Source organism: Marmota monax, unplaced genomic scaffold (genome assembly GCF_021218885.2).
Source record: "Marmota monax isolate L192 unplaced genomic scaffold, Marmota_monax_Labrador192_F-V1.1 WCK01_AAM20220418_F8-fsc00120, whole genome shotgun sequence".
In the NCBI taxonomy this organism is placed as follows: Eukaryota; Metazoa; Chordata; class Mammalia; order Rodentia; family Sciuridae; genus Marmota; species Marmota monax.
The window spans coordinates 2,835,575-2,863,328 of NW_026694424.1; the positions used below are offsets into that span (position 1 = coordinate 2,835,575).

The 27,754-nt window shown below is 36.9% G+C and overlaps 1 protein-coding gene across 4 annotated transcripts in view; it reads left to right on the top strand.

The window, feature by feature from the left end:
* The window catches only part of Ghr (growth hormone receptor), a 243,193-nt gene that overhangs the window by 164,794 nt on the left and 50,645 nt on the right, over positions 1-27,754 (top strand). For all 4 annotated transcript variants that reach the window (XM_046468261.2, XM_046468260.2, XM_046468258.2 and 1 more), the window contains exon 3: positions 1,858-1,923. In XM_046468261.2, the coding sequence (XP_046324217.1) occupies positions 1,858-1,923 (66 nt within the window). The remainder of the gene's footprint in view (positions 1-1,857; positions 1,924-27,754) is intronic.

Here is a 27,754-nt window from a genome sequence, read left to right on the forward strand (position 1 = left end):
GACATGCTTTATTCAGAGGTGGCAATGACCTCCAGCTTCAGCCCCCAGCCAGTTCCATTTTTGCCCCTGTCAGTTCCATTTAGACCCCTTTTTATATATAGTTCAAACAAAAAAGGCACACTGCCTGACATAGATAGGTAGATAGATAGATAGATAGATAGATAGACAGATCTATATCAGTGGGCACTGATGTAAATGTTTATGATCTTAAGGGCACAAACTGAATCAAATTGTTTCTGACCTTGACTACATCCTGACCATGACTTGGGTGATTCATGGCCTTGGCTACATACTAACAACAAAACATAAAACATAACAAAGCCCACCAGAAGCCTCAGTGAGACAATCTAACTATAGCCATTTGGGGCCTGCCCCAACACCTCACAATATGGAACACTTCTTCTGTGACCTTTGGTCAACAAAGTACGTGAAGGAATTTCTACCCACTAGCACCATCTCTCTGGCAAATACTCATTGGATGTCCTATAATTCAGTTCAGCTCTGACACCCTCTACTTGGAGATAGCATCAAATTGAGAACTGAGTCCCACAGGACTGTGCCCCACTTCAAACACCAAATGAAAATAACAGGTTGTCACCTGTACTTCTAACAGATCGATCAGCTATAAATTGGGATTCCCTTGATCCCTTCCTCAGGTTTACTTAATTTGCTAGTAAAGCTTACAGAACTCAGGAAAACTCATATTTACATTTACTGGTCTATTATCAAAGATTCCACCATCTTTCCAGATAACCCGATGGATAGGGCGAGGCATCAAAAAGGCAGGTCCAACACATCCGTGCCCTCTAAGCATTTCCAGGAGTTCAGTAAACTGTCAAGTCTCCAAACCCAGACCTTTGAGTTTTATGGAAGCTTCATTACATAGGCAAGATGGATTAAATCATTAGTCAGTATTGATCAGTTTAACTGTCAGGTCCTCTCTCCTCCCAGAGGTTGAGGAGCAAGACTGAAAAGTCCCAATTCTCTAATCACTGGGTTTTCCTGTGCCAACACCCATCCTGAGGAAGGGAGCCTCCAGATACCAGTCAACTCATTAAAAGAACACTTATTGCCCCAGAGATTTCAAGGATTCTAGCAGCTCTTAGGCCAGGAAACAGAAGGACCAAATATACACTTCACAATATCACCGAAATAACTTACTGGCTTGGAGGTAAAGCTCAGTGTTTTTTGTGGGGCTGGGCCACATTGCCCCTCCAAGAATAACCTATAGGTAACTTGATCTGATTTGGGGAATCCTGGAGAAACATCTTCAGCAGGCCCAGGCAACAGTCACATATTTTTGTAGCTGAGATGCTTGCAAAGCAACCTGGCTGGAATGGTAACCACATTGATCATTTTCCATTTTTGTCTGTTTTTAATGTAGCCTACTACTAGTGTCAATCAAATTATAACTGCTTTTATAGTAGTTGACTTTCACCCATCTTGCCTTACAAAGTTCCATTTCTCTCTTGTCCAACTTTTTAAGTCCCCTCATTTTTTCCCCACTCCCTGGATGGTTCATGTGTTTATTTTTATTATTTCTAAAAATAAACTTTTTTGACTGAATTGTTTTCCAAAAAATTTATGTTCTTCCTTATTTTCACAAGCTAGACTCAAATAATATAGAAAGGCATTTTTGCTTTATTGTTCCCTATTGTGTCTAGGCATGAGACCAGAAGGTTTCCATTTGCTCAGATTGTTAAGAGATCCTTTTAGTGGATAGGTGCAATTTTCATTTTCAAAAGGGAGCAGGTCATATTTTATCATTTGAAGTGTGGTTGTAAGAGGGTCACATCAGATAGCTTGTTTGTTTGTTTTTATGGGGATGGCTAATGGTTTTCTTCTTTTCCATTCCAGTCACACCAGCTACCCTTGGCAAAGCATCACAGAGTCTGCAAAGAGTTAATCCAGGCCTGAGGACAAGTAAGAATTTCAGTGGTTTCACTGCTTTTAGTGATATTTTCCATGTATTAGTATAATTCAAACAGCTATCCTTTCTCTATTTTATTTGGGATATTGGTAACTGGAAGGACAATTGAGTTAAAATTTTACTGGCAAACAAGAAAAACTATTTTTTTTTCAGGATTTATTTTTCAATTGCTTTACAAGGTGATTTCTTTATTTTTCTATTTTGCTTGTGCTCAGGGATCAAGTAAGGCCAAATTAATGCAGTTAGAAACAAGGAATTGACTTATCATGGGTCAACAATTATTAATTAAATTTAGGAAATTGCTTGCTTTTACAAATCCTTTTAAAAATTATTATTATTTTGAAGTATTTATCTAATGATTTCATTGGCAGTTTAAACTTGTCTCTCTGGCCAAATTGCCTTGTGCTTCAAAATTCTGCCTTCATGTTAACTCTCTCTTCTCTCTGAAATGACGCTACATATTCCCCTCTTATCCTTTGACAATCTTCTCTTCATCTATAAGACTTAACTCAAGCATCAGCTCTTGGGGAAACTTCCCCACATTCTCTAGACCCAGTTTTTCTACCTTGCATGCATCTGTATTTGTGAGCTTTCTGAGACTGTGACAAAATGCTTGAGAAAATCAACTTAAAGTAGGAAAAATTTATTTTGGCTCCAAGTTTCAGAGGTTTCTATCATGGTCACTTGGTTCCATTGATTCTGGACCTGTAGTAAGGCAGAACATCATGGCAGAGGAGGTTTGATGGAGCAAAGCTTCTTAGCTGCTAATGGCCAGAAAGCAGAGAAGGATCAGAGGCAAGATATAATTCCCAAGGCACACTTCCAAGGATCTATTCCCTTCAAGGTAGTCCCACTGCCTACAGTTTGCACCATTTCCTAATAATGCCATTAAATACTTATCCCCGAGTGGATTAATCTGCTGATAAGTTCAGAGCCATCATGACCCAAAAACTTCCCAAATTACTTCCCCAAAACATCACCAATACATGAGACTTTAGGAAATATTCCAGATCCAAATTATATTAGCTTCCATGGAACTGTGTTCATAGTTCCATGACAGCATTTATTCCTAATGCTTTAGCATATAGGTAGCATTGTGCATAGAGTTCATCAGATTGTGTGGTCTGCATGAGTGAATTAATTGACTTTAGGTCCATGGTCATGTCTTCTGCTCTTTCTAAATCCCATATGTTGCCTAAAAATTCCTGATATCATAGCAGATACCTGTTGAATTAAATTATAGGGATAGATTTTTTTAGCAGTTGAAATATATACCAGAGTCCCTGTTATGCAATAAATGAAGGAAAGGCAATGAATCTAACTGAATTTCATCTATTGATATTTTTGTTGGTAATACTAATGTCATAAAACTATAATTTGGATTTTATGACAAGTTGCAGAGTAAATTTCTAATGTGGGATTTAAATGTCATTTCCTTGGAGATGATCCAAAAATAAGGATTGATGTAATTTTTAACAAATGTCATCCATTTGTCATTTCTTTCAGATCATAAACTCTTTACAACCTTCCTGTTTTAGATGCAACAGATATATTAATCTATTCCCTAATTGGCCATAAGGGGTTTTATATAAAAGGAGTGGTTATGTTTGGGTTATTCCGGTTAGTATATTCCAAAACCTTCATTCAACAGATAATATGACCTATTGCTACTTTCTGTAGGAAAATTAGGAGGCATCAGTTAAGAATGTCTTGCTAATGGTACATGCATCACATTGGAATCATCCTCCACACACACATACATAATAATACAGTGCCTTCTGCTTTTCCCTCAAGTGATAGCATGATTTCTCCAAGCCATTTTGCTTTCTGTCACAGGGTTTAAGAAGCCTAACCATTGCATCTTGTTGAAAATACCCAGAAACACAGTGGATGTGTTGAATAACTTCCTATACCAGGCATTTGGCATGTAATGATTTCCTGTCTTCATGATCAGTAAGAAGACTGTCATTCATATATGATCAATCACGTGGACCTTGACCTCCTCACACAAGGTCTACCTTTCCAGCTTTTCTTTATCAAACATTACCTGTGACAAAGTGATTCCTGTGTGTCAACCTGTCACAGGGCACATGATTGAACATGTGGCCACCTCTGTCATCAGGAGTACATCATCCAGATGTGACAGTCCCTAGTGTTCACATCACCTTACTATGTCACTGTGTACCATGTCACTATATCACATATACACTCCCTGCTGTGCACCAACATGTAGGTTTGCATCCTGAGAAGAAAGATACTGTCCTGACACCAAGGGGCTCACATTTCTCTATGGGGCTAATTTTACACAAAAAGGTAGGGTTCAACAGGAAATGGGCCAAGAATACACAATTATAATTTATATCTTTCCTTTGTTTGTTTTTTTAATATCTCAGATTCAAAACAAAACCTCATTGCAGGGGTGGGGGCCTAAAATAAAAATGGGGATTTGATGAACATTTGGGCTAAATTCATGAGATTTTATCAAGTATACAGACAGAAATTTTTAGATTATTGTACATCTTTTTTTGTGTGGAGAGGGTTCCCTCTCCTAAAATATTTTTTGTTTTTACTTTTCATATATTACCATAAAAGTGTAAATTTTGTGATTGGTGGCATTTCCACCTCAAAGTAAAATGAATATCTAACTGGGGGAAATATTAAAATATCATTTACTGTACTTGGAAGCATAAATTTATCTGATTTAAAAAAAAACAGAGATTCTGAACATAAACATTAATGACTGAGGCCAGAGTAAAGCTTTGACAGGATCCCCAAAGACCATTGTGTCAGATGAGCACAGCAAATTAATTCCTTAAAATTTTTGCAAAAAAAACCCCCAAATTTACAAGCTCACAAGCAGTCTCTTCTTCCAGATGAGTTTCTGCTATTTACCTCCAATCCAGAGATTCCTCTGTATAATCAGTCACCTTCAACAGCTCTCCAGTGAACTTACAATTGTGCCTGGCTTTCACTTTTTAATTTAAAAAAAACACTTTTTTTTCAGGTTTTCTCAACCCGTAATGTTATTTGACTTTGGAAAAAAATGTTTTCTTTTCCTCTAAATTTTCTTCCATAGTAAAATAGGTATACAAACTAAATCAATTAACCAACCAATGTACAAACTGACACTTCTCAAGTTGCTATAGACTGGTAGGACGAATCATGGTCCCTCAGGCTTCCTATCACCAATGTTCCCCTCCATTGCTCCAGAGAGACATGCTGTCAAGTTTGATTATATTTTTGTGGGGAGGGGGCTTATTAGCAATATAAAAAAAAAAAACACAAGACAAAACTTGAATATAGTAAACATCATCTTCTGGTTTGGATCCTTGTGCATTCTTGGCTGGATTCTTGCTCTAACTTCCCAATTTTCCTTCCTACTTCCTGGTTTTCCTCATTCCAAGCCACCCTACTCTCTGCTTCAAGATGAGTTTCTGCTATTTACCTCAAATTCAGAGATTCCTTTCTATAATCACCTTCAACAACTTTCCAATAAACTCACTTCCCAGGTATTCACGGAGTTCTGGAACATGGATCATATGCACTTTTCCACCCTATCTCCTTTGTGTCCAAACTACACCCTGTATTATGTTCCCTGCATTGTATCCCCTTCACCAGAATTCCCACCTCTTTTCTCCTGGTCTTAAAGAATCCTTCATGAATTCTGTCCTTAAGCATGTTTGAAATATCACATCATCCTCTGAAGGAGAGGTAGTTTAGCATAGGGGTTTAAGAATGCAGCCTCTGGTTTAAGTCCAGTTCTTTTTCTTACCTCCTGCTTGATCTTGCTTAAGTTGCATAACTTCTCTGTACTTTGTATTTTGTTTTGTTTTAATCTCTAATGAAGAGATACTAATGGTAGCTACTCATAAGACTGTTGAATGAATTATATTTAAAGTAATTATGGTGGTATCTGGCCCCAATGTATGTGGAATATATTGTATTCTCTCATGGATCTTATTTTATTCCAATATGCATTAGATCAAACACTGTGAAATTGCCCATATACAATGAATCATAAACTCATTACTTATTTGCCTCAACCTAAGGCAAACTCTTATGCACTTTCTTACCCATGTTAATAAACTATGCTACGTGCAAAGTTAGGGATTAGGTCTTATAAATCCTGTATTCTACAGCACCTGGAAAGTATCTGGCACAGGCTGAATGTTTAATGAACAGTTGTTGAATTTTTTCTTAAATATTTTTTTAGTTATAGATAGACACAATAACTTTATTTGATTTATTTATTTTTATGTGGTGCTGAGGATCAAACCTAGTGCCTCATGTGTGTGAGGCAAGTGCTCTACCACTGAGCCACAACCCCAGCCCAACAGTTGTTGAATTTTGCACATGCATAAAAAATGCAAAAAAAAAAAAAAATAGAAGTCGTGCTCTCCCCAATATCATAAGTACTCTTTAGTTATCACGGAGTTTCTTCTGTGTTCTTTAGCTGTCATGTATAAAAGGGAAGAGATAAAGACATAGGAGTAGAAATTTTTCTTGCCTATTGCTAAGTATAAATATTTAGTCTTTCCCAAAAGTCTTCATTGGACCTTAACTTCCAGTCATGGATTTGGTGATACAGTTTGACCTTGGAGCACTTTGCAAGACACCCCATGGCATCATTGTTATATCCTGTTGGCGCTTCAGCTGATGAGGGAATATGAATTAGCTCTGCTCCTGCCTGTGGTCCAACACTGCCCCCATAGGAGCTGACTGACCCTCTCAGCTTTAAGCATTTTTTTTTTTTTTTATCAGATGTGTTCACCATTAAGGGATTCATAGCTGACAACACAACTAAAAGAAGTACTACCTAAGAGAAGCAGGGTCCGCTTCAATACTCATTTTAGCATGAATGTGCAGCATTTCTTTGTTAAAAAGAACTTGAGCATTGGACGTGCATGAGAGAGCAGTACTGACATTAGGTTCTGACATTGAAGCTGACTTTGAATTCCTGACAGTCTCCTTGTTTATAAAGGGTTTGGTAAATTATTCAGTAAGTAAACACAGATTCTTGTGATCCCTTTTAAGGAAACAGTGTTTATGTTGGCTCTCCTGACTCACATGCAGCACTGATCTCCAGATGATGCCAAGCATTCTAGGGATACTATTCATCTCTTTTCCTGCTTCCTGGAAACAGGAAGGAGGAGGCAGAACTAAGTATTTTATACAAGGAGAAATGTAGGTACCCAGAAGGCAGCATACTTGAATCACTCAATTCCCTACCTAGAGAGTAAGGACAATATTGTCAGTGCAATGCTGTATCTCTCCATAGATAAGCAAAATGAAGTAGAGATAATGCACAGTGGTAACAGTGAATAAGTGAATAGCAGTGTTCACTTTTTGCAAATACAAACTTGGCAGTGACAGCTTTCCAGCCTAAAATACACAGATAATGATGGCCATTAGTTTCATCCATGTTGCTATACACTGCCTTGCTTTCACATATAATGGTAGGGAGATCAGAATTCTTTGTAGGGTGAATGTTAAGTCTTAACATTTTTTTTAAATTTTCCATCAACTCTTGAGCTCTCTGCTGAGCCATAACCAATGGTAAGTAGATGTTTTACCACTTACTTACAAAGAGACCTGTTCCTATCTAGGCATACACTTACGCTACACTGGAATAAAGGCCCCTTTTTGTGGTATGCGTATAGCCAGGTCTTCTATTTTTTTTTTTTTTTTTGAAAATAAACAATAATAGTTAGAAATTTGTTTGTAGACAGCAGCCTTTAAAAGGCCTAATTTTAGAAGTGAGTATTTTTTAATTCTGAAAAGAATGATTAAACATCTCCCTAAAAATTCTGTTCGCTTGTGAATATTCTCTACTGGGGGGGCAGGTATGGGGGATTGAACTCAGGGACACTCGACCACTGAGCCACACCTTCAGCCCTATGTTGTATTTTATTTAGAGACAGGGTCTCACTGAGTTGATTAGCCCCTCACTTTTGCTGAGGCTGGCTTTGAACTTGCGGTCCTCCTTTCTTAGCATCCCAAGCTGCTGGGATTACAGGTGTGTGAAACCGCAACCGGTGCCTGTGTATATTCTATATACTAATTCCTAGCATTGTTTCTCTGCCAAAGCACAACACACATTTTTCACTAATGAAATCCAAGACAAACATTCTTTTACCCTGGGTGATCCCAGTGGGTGGTGAACACTTTTTGTGACTAGAAAGTTAAGCACCTCAGAGTTGGTTGTGACCTTTGTGTTCTTGCCTGCTGATCTGATCTTTAGTCCCCCAGCTTTACAACCATCTCTAATCACTGCTCTCAAGAGAACCTCAGCTTCTGCATTCAGGAGCCTCTTACTAGAAGAGGACACATGAATCTGTCATTCCCAAAAGACCCTTTGTCCACACAGCTCCTACTTGCATGAAGAATTTTTTCAGATAAAGCACAGTTGTTCACTGAATAAAAATCTTGAATCTTATAAAGGTGTGGCCTGACTTTAATACAAATTAATCTTTATCCCAAAAAAGCAGAATATACATCACATTTATTTAATTTTTTTATGGTTGTAACAAAGAGTTCCAGCATAAGTATCATTAAAGAATAACTAAAATAATAATGTGCCTTAAGGCAAAATACGTGCACTATGAGATAATAAGTATTTAAACCAAAAATAACTCAAGGCGTGAATAAATAACATTTCATGTTAAGGCTTTTAAATATATATGATTTATAGTAAATTAATTTGCACATACTTCATAGTACATGGAACAAAACAAGTTACTTCTGCTTTTTGGTATTGTTTTTTGGTTTTGTTTGTTTTTTCCTTCAGGTAAACAATTATTTAAACCAGAGGTTGGCAAACTGGACCTTAGTCCAGATGCTTGTTTTATAAATAAAGTTTTATTGAAACACAGCCATGTCACTTTGTTTCAGATTGCCTGTGGCTGCTTGGGGAGGGAATTTTACAGTGGCAAAGTTGAATAGCTGAAGTATAGAACATGCTTCCAAAGTATGAAATATTTTGTCTCTGGTCCTTTAACAACAACAATAAAAATGTGCTGACTCATGTTCTAAGTAGACAAATTATAATTTCTGTAATACATATTTGGTGGTGGTAGTGGTACTGGTGATGCACCACTGAGCTACATCCCTAGGCCTTTTAAGTTTTCTTGAGACAGGGCCTCACTAACTTGTTCAGGCTGGCCTTGAACTTGGGATCCTCCTGCCTCAGCTCCTCAAGTAACAGGTATGTGACACCACACCTAATATAATATGGAATTTTATGAGACTAGTTATAAAGTTTACCATCATTTAGTCTCCTGTAAAAGATTATCTTCAATTGGTATTAATGTGAATGCAGGATTCACCTCACTACTTTATTTCACAGTCAACTCTTCTGAAATAAACTATATTATGAAGCAAGGATTTACTGTATCTGCTAATCAGGGTGAACATATACACTCTTTGCTACTAAAGATATTCCATCAAATAAAACTGAACACATGGAAATTATTGGCAATTAATACCATGGGCAATTATTTGCAAGTGACCAACTGAGACATGTCATCATTATTACATAATATCGATCTCATGAAAAGTCAGTGAAACGGACAACTCCACTTGGAAGGCAAACTTGATTTTGCATGTTTGTATAAACTGACTTTTATAAACTGACTCCACCACTGAATTCATGCCGAAAAATAAAGGTAAAAAATCCTCCCTGTATGAAATTTTGCACTGTAAATCTTACAAACCTGAAAATTTAAAGTATCATAATAGATGAATTTTCAGAGGCTATTCATGAACCCTTAAGATATTCTCAAATGTAAGTCATATCTTTACTATGGCAGGTTATCTTTTGATTTTTTTCATGTATTGTGGAAAAGCAAATAAATTTTTTAAGTTTTTTTCCTGTCTTTATGTTCCTTGATAAATAGAAATTTTAAAGTCCAAATTTGAAGTATTACAAAAGCAAATATTTGTAGAGAGCTCATCTGTGCTCTTTGTTGTCAACACACATGGCTTTGTGTACCTGCCACCATGCAGCTCTGCCAGAAAAACTCCACTCAAGTCTTCAGGAGATGGAGAAACCCGTGATACAATTCCTACTGTGACCGAAATTCTTTCTGTGATTTCTAAAACCTTTTGAAATTGTGCATCTTTTGCATTGAAACACAAGAGGCTTGTAGACATGTTGGATTTTTCTTTCTAGACTGAGACTAATTCCAGGGCAGAGAATGTCTTCCTTATCTTTATATATTCTGCTCCCATGTGTGATTTAGCCAAGATCCTGCACAAAATGGAAACTTTTAAGAATATTAAGTGAATATCATGTGGAAGTCCAGGAATTACTTGGAAGCAAATAGAGAAGGGCAGTGGAGGGAGTGGTGTTAGCATCGATTTCAAAGTGTTCAAATGTGGCATTTTTCCACCAGCATTAACACTAGCACAGCAACTGTAGCAACTATTTCCTCAAATGTCAGAGCAGTGGCTGTACCACCTCTTCTGCTTTTTACCCCATGAGGGGAAAACAAACACAAAAATCTTACAAAAGCTTTGGAGTTGATTGTGGCAAGTGGCTGTGGCAAGCTTGGTTATTGGTTTCGATTGGATACCCCCTTCCCCGGCTATGTGAGGAGGACTTTGGGGTTAGGGGAGCTGGAGACCATGAGCTATACTGCTAATATGCCATGAGCTTCAATTTATTCACTTATGAATGGAGACGTCAGCATCTCTCTCAAATGGTCATGGTGAAGAGCAGATGGCTACATAGAAAAGTTCTTGCACAAAGCAGATCTGGAATAAATGTTAGATATTTTGTTATTTTTACTATTGATCCTACTGCTGCTTCTACTATAGATTAGGTAGTCCTGTTCTGAAATTCTTGGGCCCAGAAATGTTTCAGATTCGGGAGGTTTTTCTGGATTTGGGAATATTTGCAAAGACTTTACCAGTTGAACATCCTTAATTGGAAAACTCAAAATAGATAAACTGGAACTCATATCCTGACAGGAGAGGAAAGATATCTAGTATAGTGTATCTCGTACTTGAAAGGTATATTTTTCAAGGAAATAAAAGTCTTACAGATCCCAGAGAATTTTTTCCACACTGTACAACCTAGTGTGGAAAAAAAACTTGATTAAAAAATAAAATCTTAATGTTATTGATGTCTTTTAGTTGCCATTTAGTTCCACAAAATGTAAAACTTAAATTTTGTAGCACAAAATACCCTCTTTCAATCAGCACTGCTTTCTTTCTCTACCTTTAGTGCTTTGATCTGGATCAAAGTTGAGGTCCCTTTATAGGTAGAGGAGCAGGGAGCCCCCAAAAGGGATGCCTGACAGGGAGGCCATACTTCAGATAGCCAGAGCATGAGACAGGAGGCCCCCAAGAGGGAGTGCAGGAGGCTGTGAGCCCATAATTACCTCCTTCATCTTGTATGACTTTGAACATCATCACCATCTACAATAAGTAACCATTTCTTATGTACCTGTCAAGGGATGACCCCCAAATATTTTCATTATTACTACTTTCTCTGGAAAAAGAAAAAGAGTTGGTGGGGTGGGGAGGCCTCAAGGAACTCTGTTGGTCAATCTAAAGCCACAGGAAGAGCCTAAACTCCTAGGGGTTGTTAGCATAGAAAGACTGCTCACTCTTAAAAGACCAAAGATCCTAAGTGGTGATTCCTTCTGGGCACAGGGCATTTTCAGCAAATACTGATGTCAGAGCTCTACCTCAGACACTCCAAAATGATCTCCATTGGCTAGAGTTGTGGCTCAGAGGTAGAGCACTTCCCTAGCATATGTGAGGCACTGGGTTCGATCCTCAGCACCACATAAAATACATACAGAGATCGTGTTCACCTATGACTAAAAAAATAAATATTTAAAAATAAAATAAAATGATCTCCATTGATGCTGCTCGTGCATATTTTATTTGTTTCCTATGAGTACTGTAACAAGTCACCACAGGTCTTGGTGGCCGAACAACAGAAATTTATTCTCTCATAGATCTGGAGCTCAGAAGTCCAATATCAAGGTGTTGATCAGAACTGGTTTCTCTTGGAGGCTCCAGGGAGAACTTGTTACGTGCCTCTCTCCTAGGATCTGGCAGATTCAGTGACTCTTGGTTTGTAGACCCATCAGTCCAGGCTTGGCCTATCTTCACTTAAGCTTCTCCCTGTGTAACTTTTTCACTGTTATAAGGATACCTGCCATTAGAGCTTACCCTATTCCAAAATGATCTCATCTTAAGATCTTTACCTTAATTATATCTGCAATGATATTTTTTTCAATTAAATTCACATTTAAGGTAACAAAGTTTAGGATTTCAACATATCTTTGGGGAATGCAATTTAACCCAATCCATGTATGTTCTGAGGGGGAAATCCCCTCTGTAAGTGATTTTTCATATACTCCTTCAAGAATTCAGACCTTAATACTTCCAGTGTTTGGGAAGCACTGGGATATGCAAAGCTAAGTGGACTTCTGTATTAAAGAATCTTTGAGCAGCTTTAATTTGTTTTTGTGTATTATGAATATCCAAAAACGGAAAAGTGCATCAATCCTTCCTGTCAATAGTTGACCAGGTAACTTCTTTTCAAGGGATTACCTATTACTACCTCAATAAACACTAGGGTTCAGAGAAACATAGGCTGCTGGTAATGAGGGTTCTTGTATAACTATGCTCAGTGGTGTGGACACAGCATGGCTCAGCCATATGATATCATCACAGTGTCCAAACATCCAGAGTGTGTTTACTGACTCCTCCCTGAAGATGAGCATATCCATAAATATCCACAGCAGTTTCCCCAGGAGACCTACGTAGGGATTTTTAGATGTTATCTAGTCTCTATCCTTGCCTTTGGTCACTTTTATAGAGGGACCTTGATCAAACATTGGGATGATAGAACAGAGAAATGAAAGTGGAAGGGGAAAGGTGATCAAGAAAACACAACGTGTTTTTCTTCTGGGGAAAAAAAATTCAGTCCCTCAAAATAATATCAAGACAATATTCATCCATAGTTTATAATGATTCTTTTTAATTTAAAGATTGTCACTTTTGGAGATTACTAGGGCATCTACTCATTATTTTAAAAATTGCTACATCAAGGAAAATAAGCATTACCTTGAATTTTTGCATGAATTTTATTTCAGGGCAACTGAATAGATTAAATAAGTTTTAAGTAGCTGTATTCTAGTTAATAAATGCAGAAGAAAAGGAAGGATTTTAAAAATTACCAACTTACAATCCCTAATGACAAAAAAAATAGATTTAGGGAAGATATTGGTGAATGATAAAATCCTTAGGTATACTGTGTTCTGGTGAATCAATTGATAGCAGTTTAAAACATATCTGACTTATCTCCTTATCTCATGACATTTGAGTGTCCTTTCACAAGAGTTCACTGTAACCACTCCTGATAGTTCTGCCCATCAGAGTTGGATTGAATCAAATTAAACCTCTAGATCAAACTGTCAATTTATAGGAAATAAGAGGGATAAAACATTTTAAATGAATGCAATAAGCTAAAGGAAATTATATGGTTGCTTCAACAACAACCCCCCCCCCCAATGATGTAATAAAAAGAAATAAGCTAGGCATTGTGATCCCAGTTACACGGGAGGCTAAACATGGAGATTACTTGAGTTCAGGAGTTTGAGACCAGCCTGGGAGATAGCAAAACCCATCTCATAAAAAAAAAAAAAAAAGAGAGAGAGAAAGACTTCATGGATTTAAACAGACTTAAGTGATATTGTGTGAACTTGTTTATGTCCTGATTCAAACAAATGAACTAGCAAAAGATGTTTTTTGAAATAGTTTTGAAAATCTGAGTGCAGGTTGGATATTATTATTATTAAAAATGAGAGTTCAAACAATAAAAGTTGGCTAGGAAGTGGAGGAAAGGATAAATTCATATATTGCTGGTGGGACTGCAAATTGGTGCAACCACGGCGGAAAGCAGTATGAAGATTCCTCAGAAAATTTGGAATGGAATCACATTGACCCAGTTATCCCATTCCTCGGTATGTAACCAAAGTAGTTGAAATCAGCATTCTATAGTGACACAGCCACATCAATATTTATAGCAGTTTAATTCACAATAGCTAAACTATGGAGCCAACCTTAGATTACCTTCAACAGATGAATGGATAGTGAAATGTGATATATATATAAAACATTTTAAATGAATGCAATAAGCTAAAGGAATATATATATATATATATATATATATATATATATATATATATATATATAAAATGGAATATTGTTCAGCCATAAAAAATAATGACTTTATGACATTTGCCTGTAAATGGATAGATCTGGAAACTACTGTGCTAAGCAAAATAAGCCAATCCCCAAAAACCAAAGGTTGAATTTTTCCTCTGATGTGTGTGTATATATGTGTTGTGCTAATGCACAACAAGTGGATGGCAGAAGAATACAAATTCAGTAGATCAGACAAAGAAGAATGAAGGGAAGGGAAGGAGAACAGGAATACAAAACACAGTGGAATGATTCTGACCTTTCTGTTTACATATATAAATATACCACATTGAATCCCCACATCATGTACAACCACAAAATGGGATCATAATTAGAATAAGATGTGTTCCTTGCTTGTATAGTATGTCAAAATATATTCTACTGTCATATCTAGCTAAAAAGAACAAATTTTTTTAAATGAAAGAGTTCATAGCTTTTATAGATACATGTCTATATAGTTATGGGTGAAAGTACATGATTTCAAAACTTAGTTGGGGAAATACACAAAACAAGATTATTAAATTATTGGTATTTGTTAAAGCTGGGTGATAAATATATAGGAGTTAATTAAACCATGCCATTTTGTGTTTATTAATTCTATAATAAAAATAGAAGAAGCCCTCATGAACACATGGACTCAATACCCATTCCCAGGTAAACAAAACTCACATTCACAGTGGAACCTACAATATTAGCCTTACTAGTGTCCAGTTATGTCTCAGAAAAGTGGAAAGGGCCTTGTGTGAACATAATTTAGGACATTCCTATGGGAAAAACAGAATGTGAGTTTCAGCCAACTAGTCATTATAAGGGTTGTGCTGAAGTGTGTGGTCCTGAAGGACTGATGCTGAAAGACATACTTTATTTCAAGAGTCAAGGAAAAATAAATGTCTTTGCTAGAATTGATAGCTCTGGTGGCTCTAGGTCACACAGGAGCTCACCTTGGTCTGAGGATTTCGTTGCTGCTATTTGGCATGTGGTATTTTCTTGCACACAGACTCTACTGTTGTGAGAGATTTCTTAGAACTAAAATCAGGTAATAGTGAACGCTACTGTAGCCCCCTAGAGATTCCAGGACTTGATAGCCACGAAGCCTTTACATTGTATCCCATTGGGTTAGCTTTTCATCAATTCAGAAACAAACAAAAGGCTTCATCCCAAACCAAAAAGAAAGAAGATAATTGGCTGCTGTTGTCTTAATGTAGACTTTTGTTTGTTTCTGCTTGCCTTGGAGACATAACTTTAAAGCTTACATTTGGAAGCCTAGAGAGGACGTTTATATGTGGCCACCCTGCCCTGGCCCATGCTGCTGAGCCTGCCTCCTCTCCACTCACCTCTGCCCCACCATCGCAGATCAAGGCCTTCAAAACTGAAAGCAGTACAGGAGCATCGTCATTCAAGCTCTCATAGACAAGATGAAATCAAAATGATAACCAAAATGAAGAGAATTTCATTTAAAAGACTGTTCAGTTCTCTTAGTGTTGTTGACTGATTTCTTTGAGGGCTAGCCTCAGCTCTTGTGTGTCTCGGAACCAAGGGGAGCATCATTTGTACCATATACAACTGCTTTTTGGCATTGGTTCTTACATCAGCCTACTCTGAAAACAAGAAAATTAGACTTTTAAGAATAATGCCTTAAATAGAACCACTAGGAGGCACGTACCTAGACCTGGCTCCCCCTCCACCAAATCATACTTAGGTTTCCGACGACAGTGTTATCCTTTTTCTTCCATCATCTAAGGTTCCTGGAGCAAGGTAAGTTGAAGAATGTTAAGGTTTTATTAGACATTTCAATCAGAGGATTTGGGAAACAGACAGGTGTGCTGGAAATGAATTGTGTCTCTGCTCATATCAATGTCAGAGGGCTGGCACAGGCTCCCATAGCTGATTACAGTGAACCCAATGTAGACTTTTTGTAGAACCCAGTGAATTTAATCCCAGATATCCCACTCATTCTCCATTCTCCATTGCCAGACAGATTCATGCCCAAGTACGAAGAAAATAGTGGGTTTCCATGGATAACTGATTGGGTGAAGTTTTATCATACCACCTAGTAAGGCTGAGTCTACAATACCCATAATAAAATAAAAGCTTTGTTGTTGTTGTTGTTGTTCACTCAGTTAAATAAGACAGGTGTAAAGTACATTAGAATTAAGTGGCATGAGGACAGGAATTTCTGCTTTGTTCTTCACCATATATTTGGTACCTGGAAGAATGCCTAGCCCATAGAGGGTGCAAATAAAATATGTCTTAAAGGAATGAATGGTTCTGTAAAATAGACATTCTGTGCTTGAATGAGTGGTGATCCTTTAGATTATGAAACTAGATAGAAAATATTGCCATGATGTTAATGCTGCAGACTGACTTGAGGTGCTTAGTCATGTCCCACAGCAAGCAGATCAAGCAAGGGCATCCCTGAGACTGCACATTGACCACCAGCACAGAGCCTCCACTATTTTGCCCACCCTTGATTTTTCAAGTTCGCAGTCACGTGGTGTCAGACTGAGCATAATATCTTAAATACTTTCTTGTTTTGGGTTTTGAGATTTTATTTCTTTTTGGCTTCTTATTATCTAAAATTGTTGTTCAGAAAGATCACATTAGAACAATAACTCTTCTTAACTATGCTTTTCTGTTCCCAACAGAGTAGGTAAATGAATCACTTAAAATGAAACAATTCTATCTGCTTTAGTACATTATAAACATAGCCTTAGCTTTGACTATAATTATAGTATGTGGGTGATGCTGCTGAGAATACAATGTAATTATAACATTATGGTTGAGAACCATATGAGAAGAAACCCCTGAGTTGCATTATTCCAAGTTTAAGGCAGAATTAGAGTCCCTCTTCAACATGAATAAGACTTATTAGCCAATTGCAGCAAGAGCTTTGTTGTATGGTGTTAATAAAACAATGAAATCAAGGGGCAAAGTTAAAAAGGTAGGGAAAATCTGATGGCTTTGTTTGATTTTCACATGTTTCTAGGAGTGTTACAAGTCAAATGCAGAGCAGAACAGTGTGCCAAATTGATGGAAACATAAAAAAAAAAAACATGGAAACAAGGAAAAATGAATTCAGAAAAAACAACTCTTTAGCTTACTTTGACCCTCTTCTTTCCTGGTAATAGGACCTTGCCAAGATATATCAAGTGCCATTGTAAAGTTTCATTTTCTTGAATGTGGCTTGCTTTCTTCTCTAACAGACTTGTTCAGTGGTTCTAGGTTTTATGCTACCATAAACTAAAGAACATCACATTCTGTCTTAGTTGGAGATACCATGTGCATTTATCAAGTCATTGAAATAAACTTAGGTTTGTGCTTTATACTAAGTATAAAGTTTGTCTCAAATAAATTTGAAAAAAAAAAAAAAAAGACCAGAAATTTCCAGAACCAAGGTATAGAAAGAAGTAAAAAGAGCATAGTCAGAAAGCCTGGCCTAGAGTAACTTCTCCACCATTAAGTCATGTGCAATGTGATGCCTGCTTGTTTTAATAGTCCAAATGGGAATATTTATATTCATATTCTTTCTTCCCATGGATGAGGAGTGAAAGATGATATGTCATGAGTTATGTAATGTTTTGAACAACCAATAAAAAAAAAACTTAAAAAAACAACAACAACAAAAAATGGATTAGTATTAATGCCATCACTAAAATGCCATTTTGGGTATTACATGTGAAAAAAAATTATCTTTCAATACTCTAAGTATATTTTAGAAAAAGAAAATGCTTGGTAAGGAACAGAATCATTTGTTTCTTCTATTTTTAGAAAAATGATTGCTCTAGATATAGTCAATCTTCTCTTATTGCTAATAAAAATTGTTTTCTAAAACTAAAAAAAAAAAGATGTGTGAATTCTTAACAAGTAATCTGTAAATCATAATTCTGGGATTTCCTCCCAAAGAAAAGGAAATTATTGATTGCTCCAAATGGTTAAACAGGGTAGCAGGGAATCTCTGTCATGTAAGCAGACTTTCAAGTGATTTTCTAGAGTGAAGGAGGACACGGCAAGCAGAGTGAGGAGTGTGTGAATGTGTTTACATGTGAGTTTTAGAAGATGAGCAGGAAAATAATTTGTCCTCCCAGCTTCGTGTCTCTTCCTGTGTTTACCTAGACCCCTGTCCATTTCTTTACCCCAAGCCTCAAAAACAGATTCTTCAGCCTCCTCTGTTAATATCAGAAAGCTGGGATTTCAATTATCCTTGTCTTATCCTACTCCCTTGTTCTGAAAAATGTATAATAACAACAATAATAACTACTGATAGTAGTAGCAGTATGAAGAGGAGGAAGAGAAATAGAAATAGGATTGCCTGTGCCTAACTGGCAGCTTGTATGTCAGTTGCCTGCAGATTTGGGTTGTCTTTGACTTTGCTTATTTTATAGCATTTTGTGACAACCTGCAATACCTTTACCCTTTAAGTTTCTGTCCTTTAAACTAATATTTCTTGATTCTTGAATAGTAATGATAAGCCCAACTGAGTTTCCTAATATTTTCCTCATCTGAAAGGAATTATTTGAAACACAAAGTAAGAGCCTTGTCAGCAGCCTAATGAGAGCACCCTGACTCTGCATCAGCAGACTTGGTTCAGTTCTGAACGGGTCTATACCAGCTGTGGGATTTTAAACACTTAACCTCTGAACCTTTAGCTGCTTGTATGATAAATGCTACCAAGGATAAATGCATGACAATTTCCACCGTGAATGATGTTAGTTTCCTTCTTCTTTCTATCTAGTTCTGAAAATATGTAGTGTAGCACATCACTACCATTTCATGAACACAGGGGAAATTATATAAATACACCCAAGCCAATATCTGAGATCCTTCAGAATGTTTCCTTTTAAAAAGACTCTTGTTAAATGGAATACAGAATTTTTAAAAATAAAACCAATGATTAATTGAAAATTAAAAAAAAATACCTTAATGAATCTGTGGAGGAAAAAAACTAATAGTCAAAGATAAATATTTAACAAGGGGAAATTTTCTAAGTAATAAGTTTCCTTCATGCATTGCTTAACAACGGGGCATATTCTGAGAATTGTATTGTTAGGTGTTTGGTCTTTGTGAGAACATCGTAGAGTGTACTGACACAAACTGGAATGGCTAGACACTACCACCATCTATACAGTTTGCCAGTGACCAAAACGATGCTATGCAGCTCGTGACTGTACAAGGCACTTGCTATTTGCAAAGTAATGCAGAAGCCATACACCCCACTAAAGAGGAGGCAAAGCCAAAAAGGCTGATTACCTTTGAAGGACTTTTGGCAACAGACATCTGGAAAAGTGTCAGCTATTCCTTGGGCTTTATTTCTGACTCTGGATAAGCAGTGTTCTTATACACAAAAAAGATAGCCAGGATAATCAAGAGATGAGAAGAAATATCAGAACTGGTTAAAAATAATTAAATCTGAAAAGTATATTCCTAGGCATAGATTGGTTGGTTTCTGCAATATTCTGAAAATAAGGTATTATAAGGATTTGGTTTGGCTACCATAAAACAATGTGGCAGGTTAGAGAACTGAATATATTCTGAATATCCTGTTTACCTTGGTAATGAGTCAGTCATCTAGGGGAGCAACCAGGGTCCTTTCCTTTAAGAAATGTAGATTTCAGTTAGAATAGAAATAGGTTTCAACTTTCAACCTACCAATGCACTGAAATATGTATTAGGCACCTTCACATAACTATAAAATTATCTTAAGAGATAATTATCTTAAGAAATAACCCCCAGGGATTGGACAGAGAAGTTGCCTGGGGTTGAAGAAGAAAGAAGAGATGGCCCCTGAATATGAAGTGCTCACCATCTGTACTGGGCTCTTGTCCTGGTACTCCTTAGACTGTGTTGTTATTCAAAGTCATATAAGAAGGCACACAAATTCACTGAATAATATTAGAGAAACCAGTGGTGGCACTGAAATGCTTACATTATATTCACTACCCCAGTTATCTGCAGGTGCCTGGGGGATTTTCAAGTAAGGACAGAAAAGTGCTAATAATATCAGCCTGTTCCTGAATCTATTTGCTCCAGTATCTTTTACTATATTATTAAATTGGTTAAAACTAAAAAATAAAATTTATTCTCTTATGGGGCTCATGAATTACTTTAATTCCAAAGATAATTTCCAAAGAAGATTTTTTTAAAAAAAATCTTATGAGTAGTAACAGCACCACTGGAATTTATCTAAAATTTCCCACAGTACTCACTTTTATAGATAACATTATTTAAACATTTGAGTACTGACATAGGTTAAAATCATAGGATCTATTACTTTGTAATTACATCCAGTGCTACTTTAATTCCCAAAGAAGATTTTTTAAAAAAAATCTTGTGAGTAGTAACAGCACCACTGGAATTTATCTAAAATTTCCCACAGTACTCACTTTTATAGATAACATTATTTAAACATTTGAGTACTGACATAAGGTTAAAATTATAGGATCTATTACTTTGTAATTACATCCAGTGCTACTGAAAGTTAAAATAAAGCCTGTGACATCAGTGGATGTGATGATAATATTCAGCATATAGAAGTCTTTCTGAAACATTTAGTTGCCCTTTTGGAACTCTGAATTGTATTCCCCCAAACAAGTATGTAAAATAGCTTTAATCTTGAGCATTTTCCCAAGCCTTACAACTTCATGAGGGCAAATAGCCACTGTCATCTTAGAGTTATAAACTTCAAGATGCTTGCCATTAAAGTCTGAAGGATTATAGATCTTCATTAGGATAAGGTAAACTCAACCATTGAAATCTGTTCCATGGGGGCCTCACTAGGAAGAAAATGAAATTGCTGAATAGGGAAAAGGATAATGGGGATGGGTTTGCCTAAAGTCTCCATGCTAGTGAAAAGAATCACCTCTGGGATGAATGATTCTGGGGGACTTAAAGAATATTGATAAGAATTGAGATTCCTGTGTTTAGATGCTGAAAAAAAACCAAAAAACCTGACAGTGTATGCTCTGCTAAGGGTTCTCATCAGAGGCAAAGGCTCTACTTATTTTGTAATTATTTGGTCCTAAGTTACCTTCAAACTCCACCCAAACACATCTCTAATCTCTGCCTTCTTCCCAGCATCTTCAGGTCCCAGGGAGTTAAGGGAACCTGCAGATTCTCAAGGCTGGACTGCATTCTAAGTGGATATCAAGTGTTGTGTGGGGAAACTTCAGTGCATTGCAGCCCGCTGTGGGGCAGGGTGTTGAGAGGAGCAGCCTGGGGCCCCAAAGTGAGTAGACACACAGGGGCAAGAGATGGGCTTCTCTCTGGGGTGGACCAGAGTGTGTGCTAGAACAAGAAATGAGAGAGAACATACTGCTTACAGTGACAAGTCAAACTGCCCTCATTCCTGGCTCTGCAAGTCCATTTCTGCGTATTCCCACATTTCATCTCAATAACTTTGTTTCTTCAGCATTTTTTTTTTACAGACTGATATTATCAATTGAGAATATGGATGGAATCTTTGTATTAAAAGGGAAAACTTATTTCATTTGGGATACTTGTGCTATAAAAATTCAATTTCATGTTTTGTCCCAGTAGGAGTATTTTTTTTAATGTGGTACTAAACCTGCTAGTATATTTGCATCACTTTTGAATTAAACTCATGGTTTAAGAAAATTAGTCAAAAAATATAATGAAGAAGACACCATTTTAACTTCTATAAATGAACTACATCTTAAAATATTTAGTGGCATGATTCAATTGTTTTTATTTAAGATAATTCATAAAGGAAAACCACAGGTGCTACTTTATTGTATAACTATGCACCTACACAGCTTTCAAATTCCACATAATAAACCTCAAAATTTGTGGGGCCAGATAAAAACTCAAAATGAGAACCTGATAAAAATTAAGTAAAATATTACACACATCCCGCAGCATATACCAAATAAATAAAATGAAAATACTAGATTTTGTATTATGTTATCTGTAAAAACTATAGTAAATTCTGAACTTTCAAATTTTGGTATCCTGAACTTGAGTTTTGGCCTTTAAAAAATAAAACTGATAAAGCAACTACTGAATTTCAAAATTATGGTCTGTGTGTGGTGGGGTTGACACTCTGGTGATGTAGCTAGGAGTTAGATGGTGTCTCTCTGTCTGATGGATGCTTAATTTTAATGACCATGTTTTTATTTCTTCTGTTTTTTTTGTTACCCTATGGTTTCATTGATCTAAAGTCAGTTTTAGCACTGTTCAAATCACAGAGAAGCCAAACTGAGTTACTGCATGAAGAAGAAACTGAGTCATTATTGATATAGAATTATAAGGAAGTTTTGTAACCATCAAAAAGCAGAAAATACAGATTGTACTCAGTTCCAGAGCTGAGCTGTTCATCATCAGACCTACCACCTGAAAATATTTGATCATAATAGTATTACATAGTAGTACTATGTGCTATTCTAAGCATTTTGCATATTTTAAATAGCAGTTCTTATAAAGATCCTCTGAGGTGGGGACTGTTTTCTCTACTTAACAGAAGTGGAGACTGAGGCAGGGAAGAGAAGTGACTTGTCCAAATCTCATACAGCTAAGAAGTGTGGATCCCTGGTTCAAAGCAGGCAGCCTGACTCAAGCCCCTTGACTCTCTGCCATTGTGCTGCTGTGTCCCTTTGCATCATCTTAATGTGGAAATCTTCTAGAACAATGTGAAGCAGTATTAGGAAGAGATGGTGGATGTGAGTTTGAAGCAAGACTTTCTAGAGAGAGTGTTTCTCAATTCTGGGACTCAAGTTTTCTCACCATGAAGGACTTATAATCATCCCCTGTCTCATACTCTGGTTTGAATTGAACAAGATAATGTGTCAGAAAGTGTCACACAGTACCTGACAGATGACAGTGCCCAAGAAATGTTAGGTCTTATAACAAGTATGTTAAAATAACTTTAATGTTATGCTTTACTCGAAAAGCATGTATGTGAGACAATGCACAAAATTTTAGAGGTCAAATGAGTGAGTGATAAGAACCTTAACCTGATCATTGTTTTAATCCCTTGATAGGGGTTAACTAGGTGGTAACTATAGGTAAGTAGAGTATGGCTGGAGGAGGTGGGTTGCTGGGGGTATGCCTTTTAGATATATATTTTCTCCATGAGAAGGGGAGTGTCTCTCTCTCTCTGCCTCCTGGTGGCTGTGTTATGAGCCACCACATCCTTACGCCATGATGTTCTGTCACATTTTGGGACTGGAACAATGGAGCCAGCCATCTATGGACTGAGACCTCTGAATCCATGAGCCCCAAGATAAACTTTCCCTCCTCCTAATATTATTTTTGTCAAGTCACAGAAACACAGAAGGCTGGCTAAAACATTTAGTATGTGGATTGTAGTAGCCAAATTACCTGGGTAAGAAATTATAAACATTTATTAAGCAATCACTTTTTAAAGTTTATCTCATAATAATTTAGTAAGGTTATTGTTACCATCCTCATTTCACTGAATTGAAGGAAACTCAGACTACAGGAGAAGATTTTTTGAAATCAAATAGGCAAGGATTCAAACTCAGGTGGTCCAAAGCCTCAGCTCTTCCTATCATCCCCTTCTGGTTCTCAGTTCCAGGCTTGTTTGTTCATCAAAGAGCAGCAATACAAATACAGGAGAAAAAGTCATATTTAGCTTGTGAACTTTCACCATGAGCATGCAAACAAATGTAATGTAGCTGATGGAAACAGAGGACAACAGCACACTCAACCTCTGAGCTAAGACCTGTCAGAGACAATAAATAAAGTTACATTAATGATCACAGCCTGCAGAGAGACCACCCAGGAAATCTTGGACATAGGAATTGACAGCAGTGGCTCTTAATTGAGAGACATTGCCTCTCAAATCAGTGCTAGGCTATTGCTCTAGGGAGATATTAAGGCTTCTCTGTCCTTGAAAGATGTGAAATTTTACAGCTGACTTGAATACTTATTGCTGTTGACAATCTATAAAATTTCCCCTAAGACAGGAACTTTGTGTTCTAGTACAAATCAAGTGAATATTTCCTGTTTGTTGACCTACAACTTCAAGGGTACTAGTCAACAGTTTAGAAATATTCTTTACTCCCCTGTAAGAGTTATTCTAGTTCTAGTAAATGGTCCCAGGGAATGCATACACGTTTCCTTTTTGCCAGATATACTACCCTTTCTCTTTTCCTACCCGCTCTGTACTTTTACTTTTCTCCTCATCTGTTTACCAATCATACCATGAATTTTAGAACCAGACCAATACTAGTCCTTGAAGTTGAAAGTATACTGGTTGTGAATTTCAGAAATCTGGTTCAAACCCCACCTCTGTCTCTTCCTAGCTGGATGAATGTAGGAGACATGTTTAACCTCTCAGAGTCTTATATTCCATGTCTGTAAAATGTGAATACTACTGTACCTTTCATGGTTACCTTGAACATTAAGTGTCTGTTTTCTAGAACTTAGTTCTGTGTAGCAAATGCTGATTCTGTCCCAATACCTTGCTCCCACCCATATCAGCACTTCCCTCAAAACCCCAAACAAGTTGCCCTTTTCAAAATGAAGATTTGCAATCTCTCCTTAAATATGTTCAGTTCTAGTTTTTAATTTCTGTTATGAGCCAGAAGTTATCTTCCATCTTTCCAAAGCTCATAACGTGAATGTAATACATTCTTTTAAGTGAAAGTCTTTAACAACCTCAGGCCAGTAGGGGAACCTCTGATGTTGTCTTTTCTCCTTTTCCAGTTACCAGACAGCACCTTCTGCCTGAGAGTTGAGCCCTACAAAATTGTACAAATCAACCAAAAAGATCAAAACTAAAGATTTCCAACCCTGTCCCAGAGAGCTTGATTCAGTAGGTCTGGGGTAGAGACCAGAATACTTAGCCAGTATCCCAGCTGGATCTGGCTCAGGTGAGCCTGAATCTCTGGGCCACATTTCCCAAGCACTGGCCAGTAGGAAGGGCATGTAACTTCCCTAGCAGACTTTGTACAGTCTCTTGATTACAGCCTCTCAGCGAAGTTCTACAAAGAGCCAACATGTAAAGAAAAGCATCAGGGCCATCTGTCCATCTTCCCTAGAATGTCAGACTACCTTCTCCATATCCACATCAACCTTTTATTTTTAAGCCATTCTTCATTCTCTGTATAGTCTAAAACAGTGAATCTGTTTTTAGGAATTCTCTTGCTTTATCTGAAAAGACTTAATTATTGTAATGTGCTTAGCTCATCCTATACTATCTTTCTGATTTTAGTGCCCTTCCTTTGTACATAATTGCATTTTATATGATGGGAAGATGCCTCTTCAATGCCTCTTATATCTTCCAAGAGAGAAATCCTTAAAGGATAGAGGTATTTGGAGAATTGTTAGAGGATAAGGAGCCCAGTTATAAGTCTTAGATTTGTGTTCCTAGCTGATCAGTGAAACTTGAGGAAGGTATGGAAGCAGAGTAGAATGAAACAAGAGTGTTTAAAATAGAATTTGGGAATCTGAGCTGGACACCGTGGCACATACCTATAATCCCAGCAGCTTAGGAGGCTGAGGCAGGAGGATTGCAAGTTTGAGGTCAGCCTGGGCAACTTAGCAAGACTCGTCTCAAAATTTTAAAAAGGGATAAGGATATAGTTTAGTGGTATAGCACTCCTGGATTCAATCCCCAGCAACACACACACACACACACACACACACATACACACAAGCCTGGCAATCTGTACTCCATGGTGAATGCATTTGTCCCCAAGTATTCATATTTCCACATGATCCCCAATGTGGCAGTATAAAGAAAGGGTAGAATTTTTAAGAGATTAGGCTTAGTGCAAGTTAATTATGTCATTGGAAGCATTGCCCTTGGAAAGGATTGATGTAGGTCTGGTGGGAATCTGATTGGTTCTTGAAAAAATAGGTTGTTAAAAAGAGAGCAACCCTGACCCCTCAGTTGTTCTGGCTTCACGTGATGGCTTTTATATACACTTCTAACACTGTGATGCCATCTGCAATGAGGCCCTCACCAGACCCCAGCAGAAGCCAGTGCCATGCTCTTAAATGCTCAGAACTGTGAGCTAAATAAATATTTTTTTTATATATTTACCAAGTCTCAGATATTTCATTATAGCAATGGAAAGTGAACTAATATTGGTGACACTGGCAGTCTCTAAGCCCCTGGCCTCATTTTACTCATTTGTTTTAGAGGTATCATGCTTAATCCTAAAAAAGTTACTAAAATTTGAATTCTATATTAATTAGCAAAATAATTTCTGAGCACATGTTCACAGTCTACATTTACATCTTTATAAGTTATATATGTACACAGTGTTCTAATATATTTTTTATAAAACCTATAAAAATATAAAGTTTGAAGTCTTAAAAAAGTTGAACTGAGCAATATTTTTCAATAAAATAATTGTAATGATTATAGAAAAGAATACTTCTTGCAATGTGTTTTAACACAATTATGTCTTTCGGGGGAATCCTCATTTAACAGTTTATGAAAGAACAATTTGAAGCTTGTTTTGTATCATTTATTTTAATATTTGTTTGAATGGCTAACTCTGCCTTATAAATGAAAAAGTGTCACAATAAACACCAACTGAAAGGTTCCTCCTTAATAAGAGTAGGAATAAGTGTTAATTTCAACCAGTCTTTGGGGGTAATTTCCTATTTTTGAAGCCAGTTTCTTAACAGACTTGACTGGAACTCCATGAAGTGCTTGTTTGAAGGGTGAGAAAAGTTTCCGCTCAGATTTTTTCTTATTGTTAAAATTGACTCACATTAGTTTTACCTTGAATATGAGATTTCTTTACATGAAGCTTTTTAGGCCACTTTTTTGTTGCAGCATAATTAGTTAAACCAACATAGCACCAGTGTAATGTGTCTATCCATGAAAGCAGCACAGTGAAACCTGTTTAAAAATGCTGTAACATGTCATGTGAAGAGATACATAAAGGCTCCCTAGCAGCCTCTCTTCTGTAGCAACCCATCCCACTCTTCCTGCAGAATTCCTCTCATAGCAAATGTGACATGTGACTCAGACACACAGACTGAATGAAGGCTTGTGTGACTCTATGCGTTCAATGTTAGGAACCCTTCATTTCTTCCTATTTCAGATAAACAACGTATAAAAATAAAAGTTTTAATATTTTCTTCCCATTCCCTAATGAATCATCTTGCATGGCCAGTACCAAAGATAATAAAGTAGATAATATTTGGATCCCATGGGTGATTACATATGTTCTACTTTTGCTTAATGTCTCCTGTTGCCAATATTCACAGCTAGCCTTTTGTTAATGTTGTTTCCTGTCCTGTAGTTCTGATATCATCTTCTGCAACGTCCTCTCTCAAACTTGTCCTTTGACACTTTCCCATTCCCCATCCTTGTTTTCTAAATTACTTTGCCTCCAATAGGGAAAATATTCTGAAAATTCATACTATATTGCTCTATCTGTCCAGAATGCAGCAACTGTATAAACCAAAGCCACAGCAGTTCATCACTAATACTTTTTAATACCCTACCACTATATGTTTAGAGGAACCTCAATTCAAAAAGTACACAAGGAGAACCATGACTTCTTAAAGTCTGCTTGAGAATATGCAAGAGGTTAATGCTCTTGGAAACTTATACTTTATTTGGGCAACTTTTGGCCCAATCTGCATGTAGTTTCATTT